We start from the raw sequence: 27,176 nt of genomic DNA on the forward strand, positions 1-27,176 counted from the left end.
GCTTTGTACTTCAACACTTGTTCTCTCTTTGTCCTGCAGCCTCAAGTGTATGGCTATGATGACTTGATGTTACAGACCAGAATACCACTTGTAAGGAACTGTTCACATTTGATCAACTGAAGGATTTAACAGTACTGCTTTTTTTTACGTTTGTGTATTTTGAAATTGTGACATTGTTTCCTATTCATCTACAGGACTATTACAGCATCCCATTTGCTACTCCAACCACAGCATTGACTGGCAGGGATGGCAGTTTGACAAGTAACCCTTATTCTGGTAAGATGAAATGTATTGTTTTGAGGTTGATTCAGATGTCTTAACATGCCATTTGGAGCACCTCATCCAGACAGTGCATATGGATCCTGTTCTTCAAACATGGCTTGCATAATTGGTAAAATTATCATATGACTTATTCAGCTAAATAACCATATACAATATCTTATGTACACTACCGGTCAAAAGTTTTGAAACGCTTATACTTTATAAAAAAAAATTATAACTTCCCTGCATTTTATAATAATAGTAAAGTCATCAAAACTGTGGAATAACATAAATGGAACTATGGGAATTATGTTGTGACTAAACAAAATAAATCAAAACTGTGTTATTTTTTAGCATTTTCAAAATAGTCACCCTTTGCCTAGAATTTGTACATGTACAGCCGTGGCCAAAAGTATTGGCAGTGACACATTTTTCTTTTTCACATGTTTCTATGGTATACTGAGTTTTAAAGGCTTTTATTGGCAAAAACATTCAATGTATGCAAAAAGTCAATATTTACAGTGTAGACCCTTGTTCTTCATAACCTCTGCAGTTCACTCTGGCATGCTGGATATCAGCTTCTGGGTCAAATCCTGACTGATGGCTATCCATTCTTGCCTTATTAGTGCTCGGAGTTTATCACAATTTGTGGGCTTCTGCTTGTCCACTCGTCTTTTGAGGATTGACCACTGGTTATCTATGGGGTTAAGATCTGGGGAGTTGCCTGGCCATGAATATACTGTGGAAAAAATAGACTTTTTGAAGAATCTGAAAAAATAAAATATTAAAAGGACAAGACGCATTGAGAATTGTTTTGAATCTTAATCGAACCGTGAGGCCAGTGAAGATTCACACTAGTATTTGAAAAACTATTACTTTAATATTGTGCTTTTGAGGATCTGTATAGATGCGCTTTTATTTGATAAAAATAATGCAGTGGCATTTTGAAAAACTATAGCGAGTTGAGCAGTGTCCAATGAAGGGCATACAAATCCCAACACAACTGCAGACTGTGTGCTTTGTTTCCATGGCAACACCAGGGACAAGTGCGTGCTATTTAGAGTTCTCAGTTGTTTAATGATGAGCATCAGATTTTCAAACCACCTACTGGGGTGAAACAGTTCTCAGTAAAATAAAAATTAGCCGCACCGTTTGCCACCCACAGTTTGGTAAGCATTTGCACCGTGGTTCATCTGCAGTCAAACCATGCATCTGTTTTGGTGACAAACACAGTTACAACATCTGCTAATGAACCTGTATGGCTCTGTAGATGGATGTACTCCACCTGTGTCTCACGTGCCTCAACTTTCTACAGAGAATAGCAGTCCAATTAACTGTTAGTATGTTTAAACGGTTAATGACATCAAAGTTGTTCATGCGTTGGTGTGTTGTTAAATGGCAAGCGGAGAACATAAGCCACTAATAAAGACCCATGTGTCATTCAAATCTCCCCTCTAGTAAAATTTTTGATTTGCAGTCCTCAACATGGTCAAAACTTTGACAAAAGTCACTGTTTGCAGAGCATGCTCAATGTGAGTGCTGTAAACTCATGGTAATACATTGAATACACAGACAATAGCGAGCAACACGCAGGTGAGTCCGAAACTGCAGGCACTCAGTGCTCATTTGGACTGATATATGTAAAACGATAACTAAATTGCTTAAATGGTTCAAGGATATGTTGCTCTACTCTGTTGATGAAGATTTGTAACTTTGGCATATGATTAACACACCCATACCACGTTACAACATCCCTTCATGTATCCATTTTAACAGCGTTCAATAGTGATGTACAGTTTCCGAATGTTAAGTTTGATATGCTCTGATGTGCATGTTGCACAATAATAATAAAGTTAATGTTGATTTAAGAATTGGGAGTAAAACTGTTAGTTTTAAGGACCCTAACAAAAATTAATCATGGTTTTATTATAGTAGTCATGACTGAAATAACTTAACTGCTGTATGGTTTTATTGGCAGAAACCATGGTTTTGATAGAATTAACCATGGTTTTACTATAGTAATATTGTAGTTACCATGACTGTATAAACCATGGTTAATTTTGTGGTTATGGTTTTACTAATAATACCATGGTGAATCTGTGACTATAGTAAAACTGTGGGTATAAGGGGAAACCTGTTTACGTGTTTACCAAATTGAGTATTCTTCTGATTTGGCAGTAGTATTTATTCATTTATTTTCTGAGCATAGCAAGTACAGAACTGTACCAAAACAGTGATATAAACCAAACTGTGAGAGAACTGAACCGTTACAACCCTACCAACTATTAACTCTTAGAACACTGCTGTATTTGTCACTAATTTACCCCCAATCGCATATAATTAGCGTTTGTCAACATGATTGACAACACTGTACTTTAATTCCCTTCTCTCATTTCTAAAGCTGGTGACTTGTCCAAATTTGGCCGCGGTGATGCCTCGTCCCCTGCTCCCACCACGACAATGGCCCAGCCTCAGCAGTCCCAGACTCAAACGCACCACACCACCCAGCAGCCCTTCATCAACCCAGCCCTTCCACCCGGATATAGCTATACCAGCCTGCCCTATTACACTGGTGTGCCTGGTCTACCCAACGCCTTCCAGTACGGCCCTGCCATGTTTCCGGTAAGAGCTCTTTGATGGCCTTAAACGGATAGTTCACCTAAAATGAAAATTGTAATTTTGCTCACGCTCAAGTTGTTCCTAACTTTTGTGGAAAACAAAATTATTTTTTTTAGGCAGAATGACAGTCTATAGAAAAAAGATGGCATGAAATTTTATTGTGACTAAGGTTGTCAGTCCCTAACATTCTGCCTAACATCCTTTTGTGTTCCAGCCCCATAGAGTTCTAGTTGAAAAGTATTAATAAATGTTGTCGTCTTTTGAATTCTAAGAATATTGCCTATTTTTTTGAATGCTCTTCCAGGTGGCTCCTACCTCCTCAAAACAGCATGGTGTGAATATTGGTGTCAATGCCTCAGCCGCGGCCTTCCAGCAAGCGAGCGGCTATGGATCACATGGATACAGCACTGGTAATGCTTTTTCTTTTGTCAGCCTGCACACGAAGCTTAATGCCTTGTGCTGAATCTGTCAGATCTCAAATCAGAATTTGTCCAGATTGCAAATCCATGATCATTGACATTTCTCAGTTTACTTAATTGTTTAAAAGATACTCCTAGTAGGTTTTCAAGCCATGTTTAACTACATTAGCTTAGTCACCTCTTCAAAGTGATTGTTTAAAGAACCTAAACGTTTCCAATGCTTCATCATTTGTTAAATGTGTTTTGAATACCAGGTGACATCATACTATTACATTCATACAGAGTCCACTCTTATTTTCAGTCACAGTGCTTAATTTTTTAATTATTGAACCATGTAGTGGGGTAGCAGTGTAGTTTTGACAATTGAGGGTTGTAACTCTTTGGAAGTCGTGGACACATTGATGCACAGCTGTAAGAATATGGACAACCTTAAAGATTATTTTAAGAGCGAATAACCTTGAGAGTCCTTAATGGCTTTTTCTCTCCAATCCCATTTGTGATGGCAAATTACGCCAGTGTTTGGGTGCAAACAGACTAAAAAGACTCAAATTGCCACCCATCTTTAGACTTGTGGTGACACATTAGAGCTAGTTTAATTCCAGGGGTGGGTGTGTTTCTGTGGAACCAGTTATGCGAGGACAATGAGGTGGGGAGGGTGGTCGCTTGGTTGAGGGTGGTGGTTATACATGCTTTCCACATGCTGCTTGCTTTTATCCATCCACATCTTTTGAGCACCGTTTGTGGTATCCTCATCCCTTTGCTTTTCTTTGCTCACCCTCTATTCAAATCTATACTTTTCCTTAGATCATCTCCAGTTTTATTTTTGCTGGAGTTGTATCTCTTCATTCTCTTCTTTGTATTTTTATTTAGGCTTATTTTACATAATTCTCTCATATCTTCCAACTTTGTTAGTCCAGATGTTCTCCTTTTTATTCCCACTGTCCATTTATATTCCTTTCAAGAAGTGTCTTTCCATCACATCTAATCTTTTGTTCTTACCATCATCCAACACACTTCTCGGGTTTGATCCCTCCCCCCAGCTTGCTGCTTCCTTGCCTCCATTCCTATGCTCCGTCCCCTTCACTCCTTCCCTCTGGCCCTGTGTGTCTAATGCTGTGGGGCTGTGGCTGTGTGTGTCTGACCGTTTGCAGGCTATGAGGATTTGGGCCAGGCTTCAGCAGGGAGTGGGGATTTCTGTAAGGGCGGTTACAGCACCGCCATTGCTGCCGCTGCTGCTTCCGCGCAAAACAAGCCCGCCAGCTCTGTCACCGGGCCCGGAGTGGGTGAGTGCTGCCTCACCATAAGACCCCATTTTCCTTTCCTACTCCCTTTTCTTTCTAAAGCTCTCCCTTTCTCTCTCCTCATTGCTCCTAACTTACTACTGGTCGAGCTTGATAAAGTCATGGCAGGCTATGGTAGACTGCCTGGATTTAACCGTTTACTTGCCTCTTTCCATGCAATGAACAGTGTATGAAGGGGAGGATTTGGATTTGGCTTGAACACATCAGGATTGTTACTCTTGTGACTGAGGATGCACCCATGTGGAATTTCTGGGCCAATTACAGAAAATTCTTGGCTCATTGTTGCTGATACAGATAACAATTTAATTTGACTTTTTACCTTTTAATCCTTTAATTAGCTGAACGGCTTCAGTTTAATTCAAAACTCACTTGAGAAAAAAATGGGTGTCATTTTAAAGCTTGGAATCTGGACTTCACAATCTGACCAACACTTAACTGCTGACATGTAAGGTTTGGTGAATGTAACTTGAAACACGTGTGACTATAGATGTTTGCTGATTTGAATGAGAAATAATTTACATTACACTTGCATAAATTGTCTTGTACTCATGAGTATTTACGGTAGTCCTGATGACTCTAAAATTAAACTACGAATTTCAAATTGATATAATAATGAATTAAACCAATATGAGATGTTAAAGTGACTGTGTTTAACATTAAGCAACTAAATGGTACAATATTAAACAAACTAAACGGTACTGTGACATTTCCATTTTATAATGGAATAAATATGATCAAATAAGCATTAAGGGATCAGGAAATATGTCACATCAGCTTATCTTAAATATTGCCTCTTGCCATTCATCATTTTCTGGATTCTTAATTTTATTCTTCATTTAGATAGTTGATGGAAATGTTTAATCCCAAACATTACAAGGGCAGTCTACAAATACTTAAGTGAGACACCTGATTAGATTGTCTTTTATAATAATATGGAAATGACTAAATGTCGGCATACTACCACTGATGATTTATAAGTTTCAGCAATCACCATTCTGTGTTTTGACTTTTCTGCTTTAGGGGTCTCTGTGACATCCAGCAACACGGGAGTCCCTGATATTTCAGGGTCTGTTTACACAAAGACACAGGTGAGCACACTTGTTGGATTTATTCATCTGTTTAATCTGTTTATTTCACCAAATGTTTGATTTTGTCAATACTAAAGTACCTTGACCTGCCCTCTTCAGTCTTTTGAGAAGCAGGGTTTCCACACAGGAACTCCCAGCGCTTCCTTTAGTTTGCCCTCAGCACTTGGAAGTGGTGGCCCTATCAATCCTCCTGCTGCACCGGGCTATGCTCCAGCTCCCTACATGCACATCCTGACCCCCCACCAGCAGCCCCACTCTCAGATGCTCCATCACCACATGCAGCAGGATGGACAGGTGAGCATGCACCTGTGTTTAAATATCTGTGTCACCTTTTGCCTGATTTTTAATTAGTCTGTTTATAATATGCAACAGGGTTCTGGGTTCTCAGTATAAAAATCCCCTTCAATTTATCCATAGAGAAATTCGATTTTTAACGATAAAATATAAGGGGGTTTCTTCAGCTTCGGGCATTTAAGCACTGTGAACTTTCTCAATTAAGTATGCATTGCTTTTTAAGTAGGGCCCTAAAGAGTGAAAGAATTAAAGGAAACATGCACTGGTTTTAAGTTATTTACATTTGAAAATTTACTTTAAATGGACCAAAGGTGTGTTCAATAGCATATTAGCATATTTTTGCTTTAGCATTGAGAACTGTGAAATTTCACGGGTATCGGTACTGACTAAAATTGATATCGTGACAACTCTGTTGCCTTTTTTTTTTTTTTTCATTTATTTTTGTAGATTTTACATAAGTGTTCTAAGCCGTGAACCAAACCAACTGGCTTTTAAATGTATTTGCAAACTTTGATTTGAAGCAAAAAAGTATTTGAAAATCAGACAAAAAATACTTGCCATCTTTCACGAGGGCACGAAAAACAATCCCATTTAAGCATTGCGAATGATGTAATTTAATTAAAAAAATTATACAAGTATAAAACTAATGATTTAATGGTAAATACTAAAAATAAATAAATAAATAAATAAATAAATAAAGACAATTTTGCAAAAGATTCAGATCTTTGCAAATATACAACTACTTTGAGGGTGAAGGGAAGCCAACTCAATGGTTTCATTCACGGGTAGGCTTTGTAGCCCAAGATTCTGGGACATGAAAGGGCCATTTGAAGAAACACCCATAACTTCCACAAACTGACCTATGATGAGCTCCAAGGTTAAGCAATGATATTAGTCTGCGATTTCGGCTTTTTAATTATATAATTCATTCTCTGAGGAACTACACTACCCACAATCCCAATGTGAGATTCACCAGTCAGAGAACAGTTGAAAGGAAAATGAATTTCAAAATATTTGTTTTGCTTTTTAAATCAAAGTGTGTAATAATGTGATTTATCTCAAAGCTGATTGATTAGTTTATGTCCTAGACCTCCTTTTATTGAAGGAATTTTAATCATTCCATAGAAAATGAATTGTGAAAATTCCAGGACCATAGCCACTAAAAAAGAAGGCAGTCACTGTTGCGACTTGATTTAAAAGTGATTTGATTTTCTTCCTCCATTAGAGTGGCTCTGGACCTCGCAGTCAGAATGCCTCTATTCAACAGAAGTCGCAGATCAACAAGTCTGGTTACAACAGCTACAACTGGGGAGGCAATTAACAGCCCTTCCTGCCCTGTCTGGTGTTCCAAAGGCTGGATTAGTGGATCCTTCTCCCCAGAAATCTCCCCTTTTCTCTTTCGTCCATGACACTCCCTCTCCTCTCTTTGTGCAGACACCCTGCAGTACCACCTCTATTCTACTGGTGGTGCTGTCTTAAGAGAGTTTGCACTGTAAGGCGCTGATAGAGGAGGTGCTACTGGGGAGACTTCCTAATGTGGAGGATTGTGCGAGTATGTGGATAGATACTTAGGCCTTCAAGAGCGGAGTATTGAGTATTTGGAGTTTGTTTTGTGTTAAAGAATGTGTAAGCACCTACCCCGATTTTCTTTCTGGCATATGTAACCTAGATCTGTTTCTAAAAGGACAAATGTTTAACTTTTACTGGTTGATAAAATGAAAAAGAGAGAGCTTTGATCAAGAGAGAGAGGGCTGGCTTTTTTTTTTTTTTTTTTTGGGTGCACGGCATTTGTTCTTTCCAACTTTTCAGCTTATTGCTTTTTGAGGACTAGCAATCCAAATGTACATTTCGACCTCTTACTCTCCCCTGCAATGAGTTTTTACCAAATTTTAGTTTGGAAGAAGGATGATATCCCTCTAAATCAGCTAATTCAGTTTGTGAAGTTTATTTTTGACCAAATATAAATAGATATACAGAAAAATGTGTACTGAAGCTCACAGGCTTCAGATCTGTTCTGCGTGTGTTTGGGGTTTCGTGTGTGTGTGTGTGTGTGTGTGAGAGAGAATGTGTCGTCAGGGTGGCCAGTGTATGAATGTTTTCTTAATCTTTAGGCTTAAATGTTTATTCATTTAATTCCTTTATTGAAGCCTTGTACCCTCAATTTGTGAGATGTGCACTGGTCACCTTAACTTTTTTTTCCATTTAACCATTCTCCTTATTGCAGGGAGACTGGATTGTTAGGGTTAGTTTCCCCAAAAATGTAAATGTAATTTGCTCACCCTCATGTTGTTCTAGAACTGAATGACTTTCTTCCACAGAACACACAAGGCAGAATGTTTTCCTCAGTCCCCATTCACTTTCATTGCATGGGGGAAAAAGATGCAATTAAAGTAAACTAACTGATTGTCTGTCCCTAACATTCTGCCAAACATCTCCTTTGTGATTCAAACCAAGAGAACATCATTGTTTGGAACAATGTGAGGGTCAATGATGACCATTTATTTTTGGGATAACTATCTCTTTAAGGCATGGTTTTGACCTCAGTGTTTTGCCACAGGCGTGAACATTTTTTTTATAATTTGTTTGAGGATGTGTTGTACAAGAGAGGTCAAAGTTTCCATAGGCCACCCTATGTGTGCAAGTGTCTTTCCACAGCCTCTTTTGTCATACCTGCAGTCATTCTCCCCTTAATATGCACCACTTTCTGTACCCAAATATATTATTTTAGTAATATGATAATTAGGAAAGTGCTGATGGACAGAATTGTACTATGGGTAAAAAAAAAAAAATTTTTTTTTTTTTTTTTTTGGGTCATTGACTTTTTGTACTGTGTTTTAAAAAAACAAAGATTTAAATGGATACATTTTTCTTGTAAATATATATATAAAACAAGTACTGTAGTCTGTTTGATGGCTTCTTTTTTTTTTCCCCCCTTTCAAATCCTTACACAGACTTGTTAGCATTTTGTTTCATAATGTTTTTTATTTTGTAAAAATATATATAAATATTAAGTAAATAAACCAAGACATTTTCATCATTTTTGGATGTGAATGTCTTTTTTAAGAAAACCAAGTTTGTGTGCCTTTTAACTGCAGTCTGCTTGTTTGTATTATTAGTTACATTTTGCCTTGCAAGTTTGTCTCTGATATGGTAAGCCAGTATACTATAAAGTTAGACACTAAAACTAATAAATCTTTTCAGACAATATTTTTGAATGAATAATTTTTTTTTGAGCACCATAATTGTTAAAATATTTCTCAGGTTGTTATTCATTCAAAAGGAAGTGCATTTGTGTTTTCATCTTATGAAAATGTTCCCTTGTGATATGTGGTGAAAAAAGTTTGATATACTTTATATTTGTTTTTCAATGGTGAGCTGCCCTGTGGACTAGAACAAATTAATGCAGACAGTCACAATCCTAGTTTGTCTCCTTAACACACATAATTTGAATTAATCTGATAAAATTGTGTGTGTAGTATATATATATATATATATATATATATATATATATATCTCTCTCTCAAACAGTTTAAGTATACACACGCCTCTTAGCCAAATAAATGTAAACTTTTTTTTTTTTTTTCCTCCACAATTTCTGACATTTCGTACAAAACAATCAAGGAAAACATTCCCTGTCTTAGTTTATTTAGGATCACTACTTTACTATTATTCTGACATTTCACATTCTTAAAATGGAGAGAATGATTTATTTCAGCTTATTTCTTTCATCACATTCCCAGCTGGTCATAAGTTTACATAAACTTTGTTAGTATTTGGTAGTATTGCCTTTAAATTGTTTAACTTGGGTCAAATGTTTTGGGTAGCCTTCCACAAGATTCTCACAATAAGTTGCTGGAATTTTGGCCCAGTCCTCCAGACAGAACTGGTGTAACTGTGTCAGGTTTGTAGGCCTCCTTGCTCGCACACACTTTTTCAGTTCTGCCAACAAATGTTTTATCGGACTGAGGTCAGGGCTTTGTGATGGCCACTTCAATGCCTTGTCCTTAAGTCATTTTGCCACAACTTCGGAGGTATGCTTGAGGTTATTTTTCATTTGGAAGACCCATTTGTGACCAAGCTTTTACTTTGTGGCTGATGTCTTGATGTTTCAATATATCCACATAATTTCATTCCTCATGATGCCATCTATTTTGTGAAGTGCACCAGTCCCTCTTGCTGCAAAGCACCCCCACAACATGCATGCATGGATGGGATGGTGTTCATCGGCTTGCAAGGCTCACCCTTTTTCCTCCAAACATAACGATGGTCATTATTGGCAAACAGTTCCATTTTTTTGTTTCATCAGACCAGAGGACATTTCTCCATAAAGATCGTTGTCCCCATGTGCACATCCAAACTGTAGTCTGGCTTTTTTTATGGCGGTTTTGAATGACTCTTGCGCCGGCTACAGCAAAATAGAGGAGTACCCCCACTTAGACATCTATTTTCCACTGAAGAAGCTGACAGCATCTCTGATTGTATGTGGCAACAGGTGATATCTCTCTCTCTCAATTTCAATTTTACAGTACTTTATTGGCATGATTGTGTTTACATACAATATTGCCAAAGCATTAATACAAAACAGATAATGACAAGATAAATAAGATAGAATTAAAATAAGGTGCCAGGTAATGATGAATCAAATCAAATAAATACTATAATAACAATATACACTTTACAATATAAAATAAAATATGCATTTAACGAGACATTATGAACATAATGTACTTCATTCACAGTACTTTTATTTTCTTATGGCAGTGATTGGTTTCTGAGGGTGTGCAGCTCAAAAATGAATTTTGCTGCAACTGATGCATGATGGTCCTCCCCCAGTAACACACATCTGATCTGTTTCTGCCAAACTGGGAAACACTCACTCTCTCTCTCTCTGTCTGTCTCACACACACACACACATCCAGCCATCTATCCTTGTTAATCTAATGACTTGTTAGAAACAGCACAAGCTGTGATACTATTTCTAATGTGAATTTTTTTAAATTACAAAAAAAAAAAAATGAAACTACTAAAAATTTGTTTTGATCCAGCAACGGCAGATTCTGATTCGTCGTGTAAGAAAGTAGTTCCATGCACAAATGCGTTTTTAGGACCTAACTGGGTTTTCATAATTTTTTAACAATGTACTTGTTCATTGAACTGTTGTATATAATCAATATCACACTCACAATCGTGTGATATGGCCCTACATCAGCACTGCTGTAATTACCTACAGCACTCCTGCCTGCAGCCGAATCACAGCAGTGCTGATGTAGGGCCATATCACACTTTTGCTCGTGTGATATTGCTTAAATATAGATATACATATATACTTGCAATAAACTGCTTTTTACAGCATGTAATTATTTTGACTTTTATTTTTAAGTGTTCTTCCAGAAGCAGGTGGAAAGATATCACAAGTTTTCTCTGTGTTTTTCCTCTGCTGGAGCTCTGATGAGCATATTTAAATATTCTGAGGGGTTTTCGGGGCTCCCAGTCGGTAATTATCGTGGTGCTGGTCGAAGGTCAGTGTATCTAATCGTTTTAATGTAATCTTTTTTAGATTTGTCACATGACAGCAGCAGCTGTTCAATTAAATAACACTTCATTAAGCTCTGTTCTGATGTTTGATTTTATTTAGTTAAAGTAGTAATTTTGACTTTCATAAATCAACCAGAACAATTATGATAATAAACTGAATTACAGTTCCTGTTAAGATTCAAAAAAATTTGGAATGTATTTTTTTGGCTTATTATTTATTAATATTATTTTTGTATTTTACTTAAAGCTACAATAAATATAAAAAGAAATAAGATCTGTTATGTGCTGTCTGCCTCTTAAAGGAATAGTTCAACCCCAAAATATAGATTTTTAGAAGAATATTTCTGCTCTGTTGGTCCATTTAATGCAAGTGAATGGTGACCAGAACTTTGAAGCTAAAAAAACACATTAAGGCATCTTAAAAGTAATCCATACTACTCCAGTGATTACACTTACCTAATTTCCAGAACTGATATACTAATATTACATTATTTATAACTATGGATTAAAATATATTCTTCTGTAGCAGTAGAACTTGTGCTTAAAGTGGATTTATTATGAATTATTTTAAATCAATCTGTTTTAATCAGGGACACCTTTTTGATGGGATGATGCATGATCAGAACCTGTTTGACAATGCCTTCAGATTTGGTTCCAGTTTCTGTCCTGGTGGAACCTCAGGTGTTTGGGCAGATCTTTAAATGATATCAGATTGGTATTGGGTACTGGCTAACACCCTGAGCTTCAGTATTGCAATCATATCTGGAAATAAATTGTGGGATCGGTGCATCCCTAGAAATGCTGTTAATGCTACTCCTATAGTTTATTCTTGGGGTTACCTTTTTGTCTCTGGGTCTTTTGCTCTACATAGATTCACAGGTGTCATCAGGTGGACTAGATCAGATCTTGACTGCTACACCTTCACAGCCAAAGACGAGGTCAGTTTGTAAGTCTGTTAGCGTCACCAAGGTGGTCAGTCCAGGTGGGGTGTGTGATCCTGTCTAAATTTGACCTCCTTTACTCAATCACAAAAAACAAAAATAAAGTCAAAAAGTATTTCTGTCTTATTATAAGTGTGGTGTTATTATGATATTGTACAGCAAGGCTCTAAATAAGCCACATATTTTATTTCAAAGGTGGACTGCTTGTCTTTAAGTACAATGATAGAGATTACGTTTGTGTGTAGACTGTAGAAGAAAGGCGAACCGTCTGAGACAGTGAAGGTAATGAAGAGACAACTGTGACTGTCTCAGGAGGTCCAGGTGTCCAGGATGGGTCACAAGATCAAACTGGTCCTCTAATGCCAGGTAAGAGATAATAAGAGTAATAGCTTGAATACTTTCCAGCTGAATTGGCCGTAGCTATGCCTCTTTTTATTTGTACAAATATTCTACCTCAGTGGAAAATGTACCTTCACAAGTTTATCTAGATAAAGGATTTTTTAGAGCTGGAATGTACACTGCCTGGCCAAACAAAAGTCGCCATTTGGATTTAAATAAGCAGATACTCAATTGCTCAGCAATGTTATGCAGCAATTAAATTAAGTCATCTGAATACCTGAAATGTACTGAATTATCAGGATATCCCATCAATGGATGTTTTCCTCCCTGATGGGACAGGCATATTCCAGGACAACAATGCCAAGATACATTGAGCTCAAATTGTGAAAGAGTGTTTCAGGGAGCATGAGGAATCATTTTCAGACATGAATTGGGCACCACAGAGACCTGATCTTAACCCCATTGAAAGTTTTTGGGATGTGCTGGAGAATACAATGGATGGATTCGACTATTCCAACATTAATACAAGAGTTCAGCCAAAATGTATGAACATTCTGGACGGAAATAAATGTTGTGATGCTGCATAAGGTTGACGAAACAATGCCATGACAAATGCGCCATAATCAAAGCTAAAGGTGGTCCAACAAAATATTAAGAGTATGCAACTTGGTCAGGCAGTGTATGACATCACATACGTAAAAAAAATCCCAAAATATGTGGAAGAAAATCATGACTTGTCCACGATAACATGATATCGGGTTGGCATGTCTTCGTGTTTTTGTGACCTGTGCAATTTCACACATGGAGACTGGCTCGTGTTATCACAAATACAGTCTACAACAGCGAAATAATACCATTGCCATAAGGACAAACATTTTTTAAAAAGTAATTAATTGAAATATGGTTTTATATAATTAATATAAATGTTTTTAGCCATTAGTTACGCACCAGTGAACGACACATTGCTGAATGAGTCTGTCAGACTAAATTAAAGGCAGTTGATCAGTATTGGTGAATTGTCAATGCCTGAAATATAATAAATGTTTCTAATATAACACTAGAGGACAATACCTGATAATACATAAAACTTCTCATAAATGGCCAGAATGTAATGCTGATTTAGTGGAAGGAAGTGATTTTGGGACATTTAGTCTAGGCTGTTTTAGTTATGATGTACTTGCCTATTGAATAATCCTATGTACAATATTATATGCGGCTTACTGTCTAAGACTTTTGAATTCCCTGGTGTACATTTTAGTGTTGAAACTACAGCCAGGGATTTCTCATATGTAAAAAAGACTGAAAGAGGTCTACATATAAATGTAATTTATACAGGTGAAACTCGAAAAATTAGAATATCGTGCAAAAGTTCATTAATTTCAGTAATTCAACTTGAAAGATGAAACTAATATATTATATAGACTCATTACAAGCAAAGTAAGATATTTCAAGCCTTTATTTGATATAATTTTTATGATTATGGCTTACAGCTTATGAAAACCCCAAATTCAGAATCTCAGAAAATTAGAATATTACATGAAATCAATAAAAAAGGATTTTAAATACAGAAATGTTGGCCCTCTGAAAAGTATAATCATGCATATGTACTCAGTACTTGGTTTGGGCCCCTTTTGCATTAATTACTGCCTCAATGCGGTGTGGCATGGATGCTATCAGCCTGTGGCACTGCTGAGGTGTTATGGAAGACCAAGATGCTTCAATAGCGGCCTTCAGCTCTTCTGCATTGTTTGGTCTCATGTCTCTCATCTTTCTCTTGGCAATGCCCCATAGATTCTCTATGGGGTTCAGGTCAGGCGAGTTTGCTGGCCAATCAAGCACAGTAATACCATGGTCATTGAACAAGGTTTTGGTACTTTTGGCAGTGTGGGCAGGTGCCAAGTCCTGCTGGAAAATGAAGTCAGCATCTCCATAAAGCTTGTCTGCTGAAGGAAGCATGAAGTGCTCTAAAATGTCCCGGCAGACGGCTGCGTTGACTCTGGACTTAATAAAGCACAGTGGACCAACACCAGCCGATGACATGGCTCCCCAAACCAACACAGACTGTGGAAGCTTCACACTGGACTTCAAGCATCTTGGATTGTGTGCCTCTCCATTCTTCCTCCAGACTCTGGGAACTTGGTTTCCAAATGAGATGCAAAATTTGCTCTCATCAGAAAAGAGGACTTTGGACCACTGAGCAACAGACCAGTTCTTTTTTTCTTTAGCCCAGGTAAGACGTTTGACATTTGAAGCCCATGTCCAGGACCCGTCTGTGTGTGGTGGCTCTTGATGCAGTAACTCCAGCCTCAGTCCACTCCTTGTGAAGCTCCCCACACATTTGAATGGCCTTTTCCTGACAATCCTCTCCAGGCTACGGTCATCCCTGATGCTTGTGCACCTTTTTCTTCCACACTTTTCCCTTCCACTTAACTTTCTATTAATGTGCTTTGATACAGCACTTTGAGAACATCCAACTTCTTTTGCCATTACCTTTTGAGGCTTTCCCTCCTTGTGGAGGGTGTCAATGATGGTTTTCTGCACAACTGTCAGGTCAGCAGTCTTCCCCATGATTTTGAATTCAACTGAACCAGACTGAGAGACCATTTAAAGGCTCAGGAACCCTTTGCAGGTGTTTAGCTGATTAGAGTGTGACACTTTGAGCCTACAATACTGAACCTTTTCACAATATTCTAATTTTCTGAGATTCTGAATTTGGGGTTTTCATAAGCTGTAAGCCATAATCATCAAAATTATATCAAATAAAGGCTTGAAATATCTTACTTTGCTTGTAATGAGTCTATATAATATATTAGTTTCACCTTTTAAGTTGAATTCCTGAAATTAATGAACTTTTGCATGATATTCTAATTTTTCGAGTTTCACCTGTATATACAAGTATTTATCACTTTGTTTATTTTGAATGTATAATTTTCTGCATCCTCCAGGTAGTTCAAGACCCTCTACTGACTTTTGGGGCAAAAAAGCTCAGGATGGAAAAAGACTGTCCTTCATTTGTGTCCAAACACACCCACTCCCTGCAAGCTACACATAAAGCAAATTCATTTTGATTTGACATTTTTAGTGTGTATATAGGTCCAATATATTTGGCAAAAGCATCTATTAATTCAGCATTATGTTATGTACTGATACTGGTGCAGCAGATGGATTTGTGATTGCCTAGAGTGGTGTAAAAATGATTTGTTTACCATTGCCATTAAAACCCTAATAAATCAGCTAGTTAAGCTATTAACACTGATGGCCATTGTTTGAACTTGTTTATGGGCCACTGATAAAGAAATAGAGTCCAGGCTTATGGACTGAAACCACACATGAATGATCCATCAGAGTGTAATATATGTATAAAATATATTTTTAAAGGTGTTTTCTCTCGCAGAGAGAGAGAGAGATAAAGGAAAAACAGTGTGATCTGCTGCCTTTTCTTTCTTTTCAAAGTTTTTGTTGAACAAAGTAGAAACTGAACACAGATAAGCATGACTAGCACACCGACTGTAACATTCAGAAAGAGATGTGACATGGTTTTGGCTAGAACAATGGGTTCTGTGATAAACATATTTGTTGAAACTCCTCTTCAAAGAAATTTGAAGAAATAGTGACTTAGCAAATAAAACTGATGGAAAAGAATGAGTACAATTTGGGTTTGGGGCTCTTGAAAATGATGGTACTGATAAGTGGCAGTAGATTATTAATCCAGAGCATGAAAAGGTTAGCCATCCTCAGAGCAGTGTTTTCTGACCCTGTGCCTAAAGGCCCCTCCAACAGCACACATTTTGAATGTCTCCTTAATAAAACACACCAGATTCAACTCATCAGCTTGTTAGCAGAGTGCTCCGAGACTGGGAATGGGTGTGTCAGATAAGGGAGACATCCAGACTGTGTACTGATGCGGGGTCTTTCCAGAAACAAGGTTGGGAAGGCCACACTAGATTCCAGAGTGTCTTGGTAAAGTCCTGGGTAGCTGCATCCTTACGGTGAGTGCAAAACTGAATTTGCCTCTTCGAAACTGTCTATTGTGATTCGAAAAGTCTTAGACTTCAAATTTCTTTTGTTGATCGAGTCTTGGGTGTGCTAAAGTTTGTTGAACTTTTCAATGGTCTTTTGAAACAAAATTCTTGTCAGACTGACCAAGTTTCGCCACATCTTGTTACCTTTCCATTGTAACTGTGATTGACAAATTCCATCACGCTGAATTGAGTACTCTTTAAAAACATGTACATATTATTAATTAATTATGCTAAATACCATTTGTACTTAATTCATAATAATGTGGATTATTCAAAGATTTTTTTTCAATTCAGATTGATGGAAATTTGTCACATAAATGAAATCTGAAAATGTGGTTAAAATATGTTGTGGAGTGAGACTGACAGTCTGAAGAATTTCTCTAGTCATTATTTAAAGTGTAACCATCAGGATCAGTGCACTCATATGCTGCTCATACAACGTAAAAAAAAAAAAAAAATGTAAAATTTACCGTAAAATACCGTCAGCTGTGGTTGCCAGAAATTTACGGGATGTAATTTTGATGCCTGTATATTTTACGGTTTCACAACCATTTACTGTATTTTATTCAATTAAATGAATATACTAACCTTCTGGAACTACCAGATAAAAGTCTACTTTTTTACTTTAAAATGTATTGTTAAAAACCATAGTATTTACAAAAGGACACATGATGACTTAAATTTCATTGCTATTCCAGGAACAAAATGTAATGCACATATAGAGAGACTGCACAGTGTTACACAAACATAAAACACCTTCAGAGAAACACAAGTGACACTAAAATAATGCAATAGACATTAAACTAAATAAACTATAACACCGTACACCACAATGAACATAACTGATATGAAAAATAAGAAGAAATATAACTATTCTTATTTAATATAAAGACATTTTTTGCTCGTGCACATACTTCCTGGAACCCTCTATTATTTTATTATTTATATAATATTTTAATGTAAAAAATGCATGCATTCTCTTGTTAATTATGATACACATTTTTACTGTTAATTATATGGTAAATTCATACTTTTCACATCTAAAAAAACTAATTTGTACTACTACTCACTTGCTGTGTTTAGTCTGAAGTATATTAACAGCCCTGTCAGGGAATAATGCACATTTTGGTGTTTAGTAAATATTGTGTAAAATCTGAATTTGTTTACACATTTTGATAGTTGTTCATGTAATTTCCAAAACCTTTGCTATCATTAACTTTTGCTATATATCCATATCGGTCGGCCACTAATAGTGATATTCACCCCAGACATGCACATATTACAGACAACAACAACAAAAAAATCATCAGCAATGAATTTAGCAATAGTCTTTTAAACATTATGAATTATGCAAGAAATATTATAGCATGCACAATGAACATGTGTCTATTTAGATTTGTAAACAATTGGTTCAGTTTAATTACCAACATAAAAGGAGAAAATCCTCATAAATTTGGCTTTTTCCATTAGAAAACTATGTAGTACACATACAGTATAGTGTATAGTGTATAGCGAATATTGCACACAAACACAGTGTTGCTTATTGTGCTGTCACACCCATAATTATTGGCTTTTTAATCAATTTGATCTTCATTTAGTGACATTTATCAGAATGGAACATTTTAAGTTATCTAATGCTTATGTCATAAGTAGACATTGTCCTAGCTCTAGACAACTACATTTATTAAGAGTTACATTTGAATAGAATGTGTGCAATTTTGGGTCGTTTACTTTGGGTCGGGTACAAATTGCACAACTTAAATTGCAATCAGTAACATAATCTTTTGAATTACTTTCATGTAATCTGATCTGATTACATTTGGATTACTTTCAGATTACTTATTTCATGAATATGTAATTTGTTAACCCATATACACTCCATTCATTAATCATTACAGTATATAAATTAGTATATCAAAAATCAAATGTCAGTTCCTGCATTACTTTATGGATTTCTTTGTTAACATAGTATTTTTTTCTTAACACTAACAACTCCGCAGAAAACGTGTAAATTATGCTTATATGCTCCATTAAGATGTCTATTTCTATTTTAAAATATAAAGTAAAACATCTCAGATTTTATTGGATAAACCACCTGTGCTTGATAGCTGTGTTGAGCTGCAGTGCACCACAGATAAAAGTTAACAATAAACTTCTAATTGTTTTATTACACAAAAGGGCAATGTGTTATATATAGTTATGTAATTCCTACCCCAGACACACACAAATCTGCCTATAACACAATTTAACAGTAACAGATACAGATAGAGTTTACCTGTGTGGTGAGATAATTACATTGCATTCTGTAGTAAGATAATGGGTGTGGACTGGGATCTTTATAGGTCTTTATAGACCTACTCAGTGGAACCTGAGTCATTACATTTACCTGCATTGTAAACTTACAGAAAGTGTGAAGAGCTGAAATTATGGATCGTCTGCTGAGGAAATGCCGAATCAAGAGCAGCTTTGTCAGAGAGTGTCTGGCTGAACTTTTTGGAGTCTATGTTTTGATAGTAAGTCAATACTTTTTTTTTATAACTGTCTATATATGTCACACAAACATAGGGTTATTTGTGATCAATAGAATATAAGTCTTGTATTGCCATCTGAGGCTGAGACTAGTGAGGGAATATTAACTGAGGCATCCAAAGAAGGCTTTCTTGTATTCTCTTAACCCTTAAATGCATGGATGTTTTGCCAAATATTATTATTACATATCTTTAGTGACCCGGCATGTACTGTATATCTATTACAAATGAATCTACAAAACTGTTAGATACTAGTGTCAAATTTTCAAAACATATTCAAGGCAATTAGAAAATATTTGAATCAAGTATATTTTTATGTTTTATTTTTCATATATCAAATAGGATGCAACAAATATAGAACAGAATTAATTACTTTTACTCTGAAATTTCATGAGATGCAACTGGCTGTCAAAACACATATTAAGCTACACATAAGTATTTTCTCAGGCACTGATTGAGTCTAAATAGATGCACAACTTATCATTTCAGTAGAAAACCCAAATGAATATAGCCAAATCATACTGTTCATGTGTTACACTTGCATCATAGCTGTGTCCACTTTCACTCCACACAGAGTATAAACTCATTTTTCTTTGTCTCTGTAGCTCTTTGGCTGTGGCTCAGTTGCCCAGGTGACAACCTCTCAAAACACTAAAGGCGACTACCTGTCAATCAACCTCGGATTTGCACTTGGCACTACATTTGGGATCTATGTGGCAAAAGGGGTATCAGGTATAAAATTCAACAAAAATGTTGGTACACTACAGGGCCAAATGTATATGGCCACTCCCTTCTAATTAACATGTTTGACTCTACCAGCAATTCCAGTGAAGACAAATCTTAAAAGGATAGTTCACCCAAAAAAGAAATATACTCTCATCATTTACTCACCTTCATACCATCCCAGATGTGGATGAATTTCTTCTGCAGAACACAAACGAAGATTTTTAGAAGAATATTTCAGTTTTGGAGGTTCATATAATGCAAGTTATAATTGTGAAGGTCCAAAAAGCACATAAAGGCAGCATAAAAGCAATCCATACGACACCAGTGGTTTAATCCATGTCTTCATAAGTGATATGATAGGTAAGATATGTAATTCCTTTTCTACTATAAATTCTCCTCCCTCATAAGGTGGCGATATGCACGAATAATGTGAAAGTGAAAGTGGAGATTGATAGTAGAAAAGGACTTAATATTTACCTGTTTTTCACCCACACCTATCATATCTCTTCTGGAGTTGTGTGGATTACTTTTATCCTGCCTTTATATGCTTTTTGGACTTTCAAAATATTGGGACCCATTTACTTGCATTTTATGGACCGACAGAGCTGAAATATTCTTCTAAAAATCTTTGTTTGTGCTCAGCTGAAGAAAGCAAGTCATACACATCTTGGATGGCATGAGGGTGAGTAAATGAGATAATTTTCACTTTTGGGTGAACTATTCCTTTAAATCTTTATCCCTAGATTTATGCTTCCAACTTTCTAGCAACAGTTTGGAGAGACCTTTTCTATTTAAGCATGACAATGCCCCTGGGCACAAAGTAAGGTCCATAACGAAATTGTCTGGTGTGGAAAATATTTATCAGCCTAGCGAAAGCCCAGACTTGAACCCCACTGAACACCTTTGGAGTGAATTGGAACGCTGACTGCGAATCAGGCCTAATCATCCAACATCAGTGTCTGACATCACTAGTGCCCTTGTGTCTGAATATGAGAAGATCCCTTTCTGGTGGAAAGCCAGAAGTGCGGAAGCTGTTAGGGTGGCCAATCTCCCCATTAATGCCAGTGATTTTGAAATTAAATGCAACAAGCATATATGGGCGAGGTGTTTGGATGCCCACATACTTTTGCCCATGTAGTAAATACTGTATGTAGGCCTATTTTAAGACATCACTCTCCCAACTATTTCAATAGAAGTATTTGCTGTCACGATTATATTATAGTTATGATTGTATCTCTTTTATACATTTGTTTGTGTTCACCTGTGCACTACATGTGTCTCCTACATGTTTTAGGGGCTCACCTGAATCCTGCGGTTTCCCTCAGCCTGTGTTTTCTGGGCAGGTTTTCCTGGACACGGCTTCCTTTTTATGTGTGTTCACAGCTCTTGGGAGCATTTCTGGCTGCAGGAACTGTTGCTCTTCAGTATTATGGTGAGTAAGAATCTGAAACTTGTCTAAAGACTAATTTGATCTATCTGATGTTGTATATAAAATAACACATTAAAAGGGACAAGTGCATCCATATGATTATGATTTACTACCATGTTTTAAGTGGTTTTTTTCTTTCCTTTTTTATTAGTTTTAATTCATTTTAAATTAAGCTTTTATTTACAGTATATTTCTTAATTAATTTAAATGGACTTTGGCATGTCTTTATTATTGTTTGTGTTTGTAAAGCACTTACCATTGTGTTTGCAAAAAAATACATAATAAATAAATAAACTTCCATTGCCATGCTTTACTCTTCATATGTGTTCACAGATGCCATAATGCATTTCAGCGAAGGGCATCTGACAGTAAGTGGTGCCACTGCCACAGCTGGTATCTTTTCAACCTACCCAGCAGACTACCTGAGTATATGGGGTGGAGTGGTAGACCAGGTCAGTACTGGAAATCTACTGTTTGAAACCATCAGACATTTCTTAAAGGGATAGTTCACCCAAAAATGAAAATTCTCTCATTTACTCACCCTCATGCGATCTCAGATGTGTATAACTTTATTCTTCAGCTGAACACAAATAATTTTAGATGAATATCTCAGCTCTGAAGGTCCATACAATGCAAGTGAATGGGGGCCAGAACTTTGAAGGTCCAAAAAGCACATAAAGGCAGCATAAACGTAATCCACAAGATTCCAGTGGTTAAATCCATGTCTTCAGAAGTGATATGATAGGTGTGTGTGAGAAACAGATAAATATTAAAGTCCTTTTTTACAGACCTACAGAGCTGAAATATTCTTCTAAAATTATTTGTTTGTGTTCAGTAGAAGAAAGTCATACACATCTGGGATGACAATAAGCCAGATCACCCTAGCAACACTCTAGCAACCAGTCTAAAAACACATTTTGAAACATACCATTTTTCAATGCAGCCAAAAAGCTTGATGTCAGAAGCAGGTTGTAAGAAAACACAAAACTCCATGTGATTTGCCTCCAAACAGTCTAATCTAAGCAACCAATGAAGATGCCAATTGTTTATCCAGACTTAGTGTAAATGCTGGGATTGTCAACTCAGAACTGATTTAATGTACCATGTTTGTACCACAGATAATTGGCACAGCTGCCCTACTTGTGTGTGTTCTTGCACTGGGTGATCGCCATAACACCCCAGCACCTCCTGGTCTGGAGCCTGTCCTGGTAGGAGCAGTTGTCTTGGTGATTGGCATCTCAATGGGATCTAACAGTGGATATGCCATCAACCCAGCACGAGACTTTGGGCCGAGACTTTTCTGTTATATTGCTGGCTGGGGTGACGAGGTGTTTAGGTCAGTGACAATCAAACATGCACTCTATTAATGTACATTAAATCAGTCTCGCTACACTGAACATACATTGGGCTATTCTAACCAAGCAAGTAGTTTTTCTTTTTATGTAACCCACCACAATGGGTTGTTTTTTCATCCCAAATGCTGGTTTTAGTTTTACAGGCATGCCATCTCAATTTTATATCATAATGGGTTAAAATGTTTAGATTATTAAATAAATAATTAAATAAAAAAATAGCTGGATCCATGTTGGACAAGCTATTTATTTTCATATTAGAGGGAGTGCAAATTATCACTTTGATGAAAGCAAACTAAGTAAAGTGAACTGCCTGCATTTGAACAACATTATACAGACTAAAATATTAGCATTCAACATAGACAACAACAGGACTTTTCATTATCTGTGTAACATGGAATAGTGATTAAAATAATAATTATGCAAAAAGAGGCATTCTCTTGTCTTGGATTAAAACTCTATATCTATTTTTCCAGCTGTGGTACAGAATAGCATTTTGTCTTATATATAGGCCTATTTAATATATTTATCAATGTAATGAGTATTTGTGTTAGATTGAAACAGGTAATTTAATAGTTCCTCATAATATTATATATTATACACTGCCTGGCCAAAAAAAAATTGTAATAACCAATTGAAGCAACCCCAGATCATGACACTGCCTCCAGAGGCTTGTACAATGGGCACTGTTCATGATGGGTGCATTGCTTCATGCGCTTCCCTTCTTGCCCTGATGCGCCCATCGCTTTGTAGTAGGGTAAATCTGGACTCATCAGACCACATGACCTTTTCCATTGCTCCACAGTCCAATCTTTATGCTCCTTAGCAAAGTTAAGTCATTGTTTTCCCATTAGCCTCTCTAACAAAGTGGCTTTCTTGTGGCCACACAGCTGTTTAGTCCCAATCCTGTAAGTTCTCATCACATTGTATGTGTAGAAATGCTCTTACTATTACTATTAAACATAACCCCGCGTTCTAGTGTCGATTTTTGTGACTCTGATCACATTCTAGATTTTTTTCCGACCACATTTCTTCAGTGAAGCTGACGGTTCATCACTATCCTTCCAGGTTTTAATAATGTGTTGGACAGTTCTTAACACAATTCCAGTGATTTCAGAAATCTCCTTAGTTGTTTTATTTGCTTGACGCAGACCAATAAACAGTCTGAAACACAGTAACATCTTTTCCACGACTACGGGATACGTCTTCCGACATTGTTGTTAAAGAGAAAAGAGAAGCTACACACTACATCAGTTAGGGTTAAAAGAATTGTTGCCAGCTGAAACATATTAATCACTGCAATAATGATCCAATCAGAGGATCTTAAGTGTCTGCTTATTTAAATCCAAACAGCAACTTTCTTTTTGGCCAGGCAGTGTATAAAACTAGGAAAGCATATATTTTTTCACCATATAGACTTTACTGTAATCCAGATCAACATATACTGTACATACTAAAAATATATATATATTTTTTTTGTTGTTGTCAGAGCTGGACATGGATGGTGGTGGATACCTTTGGTCGCAACATGTGCAGGAGCTCTAGTTGGCTCATTACTTTACGAGCTGCTCATTGGAGTACACCATTCAAACTCAGAAACCACTGATTCGGAGAGCCTGACAACAACAATCCAGCCATCTCTGGAGTTGGAGGGTGTGCAGCCGAACACTGAAACCATTAAAGAAAACATCAAGGATGGGAAAATCTGTACAATGTGACGAGGAACGGGACAGAAAAGCTCTCGTCACCTCAGCAGACTGTTAAACTGGAATGAAAATCCTGACAAATTCATGTTGCTGCCTGAATTGTTACTATTTATATGTAAAAAATATGTTAATTGTAATAATGATCTTGCTTGTGAATCAGAAAAATATTTAATACATTGAAGTTTTGAAAATGATTGATGACGTATGAACCAGGAGACATTGAGGTCTTTAATATTTGTTTGTGACGTTTTGTAGTTCTTTTGATAAATACACAGTGATGTGAAAAATGTATTTGCCCCCTTCCTGATTTCTTCTGTTCTTGTGTATTTTTCATACAAAATTGCTTTAGACCTTCAAACGAGATATAACATAAAACAAAGTCAACCTGAATAAACACAAAATACAGTTTTCAAATATATATATATTTATTATTATTATTATTATTATTATTTTATTCATGCAAAAAAGTTATCCAACACCTATATCACCCATGTGAAAAACCAACTGCCCCCCTTAAACTTAATAGCTGGTTGTGCCAACTTTAGCAGCAACCAAAGGCTTCCGATAACTGCAGATCAGTCTTTCACAATGCTGTTGTGGAATTTTGGCCCAATCTTCTTTGCAGAACTGCTTTTGTTCAGCCACATTGGAGGGTTTTCGAGCAGGAACTCCCGTTTAAGGTCCCGCTGCAGCATCTCAATTGGGTTCAAGTCAGGACTTTGACTAGGCCACTCCAAAACTTTAATTTAGCTTCTTGTGAGCCATTCAGAGGTGGACTTACTCTTATGCTTTGGATCATCGTCTTGTTGCATAATCCAGCTGCGTTGAGTTTTAATTTACAGACTGATGACCGGACGTTCTCCTTTAGGAGTTTTTGGTACAGAGCAGAATTCATGTTTCCCTCAATTAATGCATTTCGCCCTGGCCCTGAAGCAGTAAAGCATCCCCACACCATCAAACTCTACCACCACCATGCTTGACCATAGGTATGGTGTGCTTTTTGTGGAATTCTGTAATTTGATTTGTAGAGGAATTTTGGAAGGTCGGCCACTTCTGGAAACGTTCATTACTGTTCCAAGTTTTCACCGTTTGGAGATAATGGCTCTCACTGTGGTTCATTGGCGTCCCAGAGCCTTTGAAATAGCTTTGTAACCCTTCCCAGACTGATGCATTTCAATCACCTCATTTCTGAAATTTCTTTCAACCTTGGCATAGTGTGGGTGAGACCTTTAAGACAACTTCATACTGCTGAAAAAGTTCTAGTTAGGTGTTGATTTGATTGAACAGGGATGGCATTAATCAATCCTGGGTTTTTCTATCCAGCTGAACATCATTATGAATACAGTTTCATAGATTTAGTAACTAAGGGTGCAAATAATTTTTCACACAGGCCCAGTTGGTATTGGATAACTTTTTTTGCTGTAATAAATAATATTTTGTGTTTACTCAGATTGCCTTTGTTTTATGTAATATTAAGTTAGAATTTTTGAAACATTGTAGTATGAGGTGTACACAAAAACAGAAGAAATCAGGATGGGACAAATACTTTTTCACAGCACTCCATCAGCAATTGTTGCTGATGTAAACTTGTAAACGTTGTCACTTATGTCTATAATATGAATATATTAATTCAAATCAAAATATGTACTCAGTTCAGACATGTAGAAATAAGAGTTCTGACTTTGAACTCACTATCTGTTATTCAGAGTTTACAAGTATTTAATACAACATAAAAGTTGTCCAACCTAGTGATATTAAGTAGAAGTGGTGGTGGCATAGTGGGCTAAAGCACATAACTGTTAATCAGAAGGTCGCTGGTTCGATCCCAACAGCCACCACCATCGTGTCCTTGTGCAAGGCACTTAACTCCGGGTTGCTCCAGGGGGATTGCCCTGTAATAAGTTCACTGTAAGTCGCTTTGGATAAAAGCATCTGCCAAATGCATAAATGTAAATGTAAAAAGATTCAAGACACCACTTTAAACAGACATTTGGCAGTAATTATATTGTATTTTGCAAGTGCTTGTGTTCCCAACTATCATCAGGGTTTATTATCATTATGCATTGTTCGACTTGTAAACTCAATTGAACAGCAAGAACACCAATATATGTACCGTACCAATTTACTGTTTTATTAAAAAAAAACAACAACAGAACTGACACAGAATGTATGGCAGTGAAACAGGCAGTTCATCACCGAATAAGATGGATATCTAAATACTGTCTATGTATGGGACATATACATATATTACTGGAAGGATAGAATTCACTACGAATGATCCACATGACCACAATATTACTTTTAAGAAATGTGGTTTTACCTTTTACATATATTTTTTGATAGAAAAGACACAAAGAACATTCATATTTGTACATAATTCATAATAAAAGATACAAGCAATCCTTCACACTCAAGGTCTAAAAATACATCAGGCTCCTGACAAAAACATCCACTATCAGTATTTCAATGTTGACAATTCAGCTAAGGAAAAAATGCAAATACAAACACTGAACTTATTCACATTTTCAAATGCAACAACCATACCAACTTTAATGTACTGCATTTATACACATTTAAAATGTGCCTATGTGCATTTGTGATTGAAATGTATTATTG

At 36.6% G+C, this 27,176-nt stretch overlaps 2 protein-coding genes across 6 annotated transcripts in view; both read left to right on the forward strand.

Moving 5' to 3' along the window:
* The window catches only part of LOC127619744 (ubiquitin-associated protein 2-like), a 30,453-nt gene extending 21,273 nt beyond the window's left edge, over window positions 1-9,180 (forward strand). For 3 of the 5 annotated variants that reach the window (XM_052092717.1, XM_052092716.1, XM_052092718.1), the window contains 8 exons: window positions 40-90; window positions 195-276; window positions 2,663-2,883; window positions 3,185-3,290; window positions 4,451-4,582; window positions 5,621-5,688; window positions 5,788-5,982; window positions 7,208-9,180. In XM_052092717.1, the coding sequence (XP_051948677.1) occupies window positions 40-90; window positions 195-276; window positions 2,663-2,883; window positions 3,185-3,290; window positions 4,451-4,582; window positions 5,621-5,688; window positions 5,788-5,982; window positions 7,208-7,303 (951 nt within the window). In that variant the 3' untranslated portion in view covers window positions 7,304-9,180. The remainder of the gene's footprint in view (window positions 1-39; window positions 91-194; window positions 277-2,662; window positions 2,884-3,184; window positions 3,291-4,450; window positions 4,583-5,620; window positions 5,689-5,787; window positions 5,983-7,207) is intronic. The other 2 variants (XM_052092719.1, XM_052092720.1) reach the window with 1 other exon arrangement.
* Window positions 9,181-16,731: 7,551 nt separating this feature from the next.
* On the forward strand, window positions 16,732-27,171 carry LOC127619924 (aquaporin-3-like). The gene is made up of 8 exons (XM_052092956.1): window positions 16,732-16,786; window positions 19,225-19,332; window positions 19,953-20,079; window positions 21,368-21,505; window positions 21,836-21,954; window positions 22,621-22,838; window positions 24,344-24,431; window positions 27,020-27,171. Exons 2-8 carry the CDS (start codon window positions 19,246-19,248, stop codon window positions 27,158-27,160), a joined length of 918 nt encoding a protein of 305 aa, XP_051948916.1. The 5' UTR covers window positions 16,732-16,786; window positions 19,225-19,245; the 3' UTR covers window positions 27,161-27,171.
* The last annotated feature ends 5 nt before the right edge of the window (window positions 27,172-27,176 follow it).

Source organism: Xyrauchen texanus, chromosome 26 (assembly GCF_025860055.1).
Source record: "Xyrauchen texanus isolate HMW12.3.18 chromosome 26, RBS_HiC_50CHRs, whole genome shotgun sequence".
Classification (NCBI taxonomy): Eukaryota; Metazoa; Chordata; class Actinopteri; order Cypriniformes; family Catostomidae; genus Xyrauchen; species Xyrauchen texanus.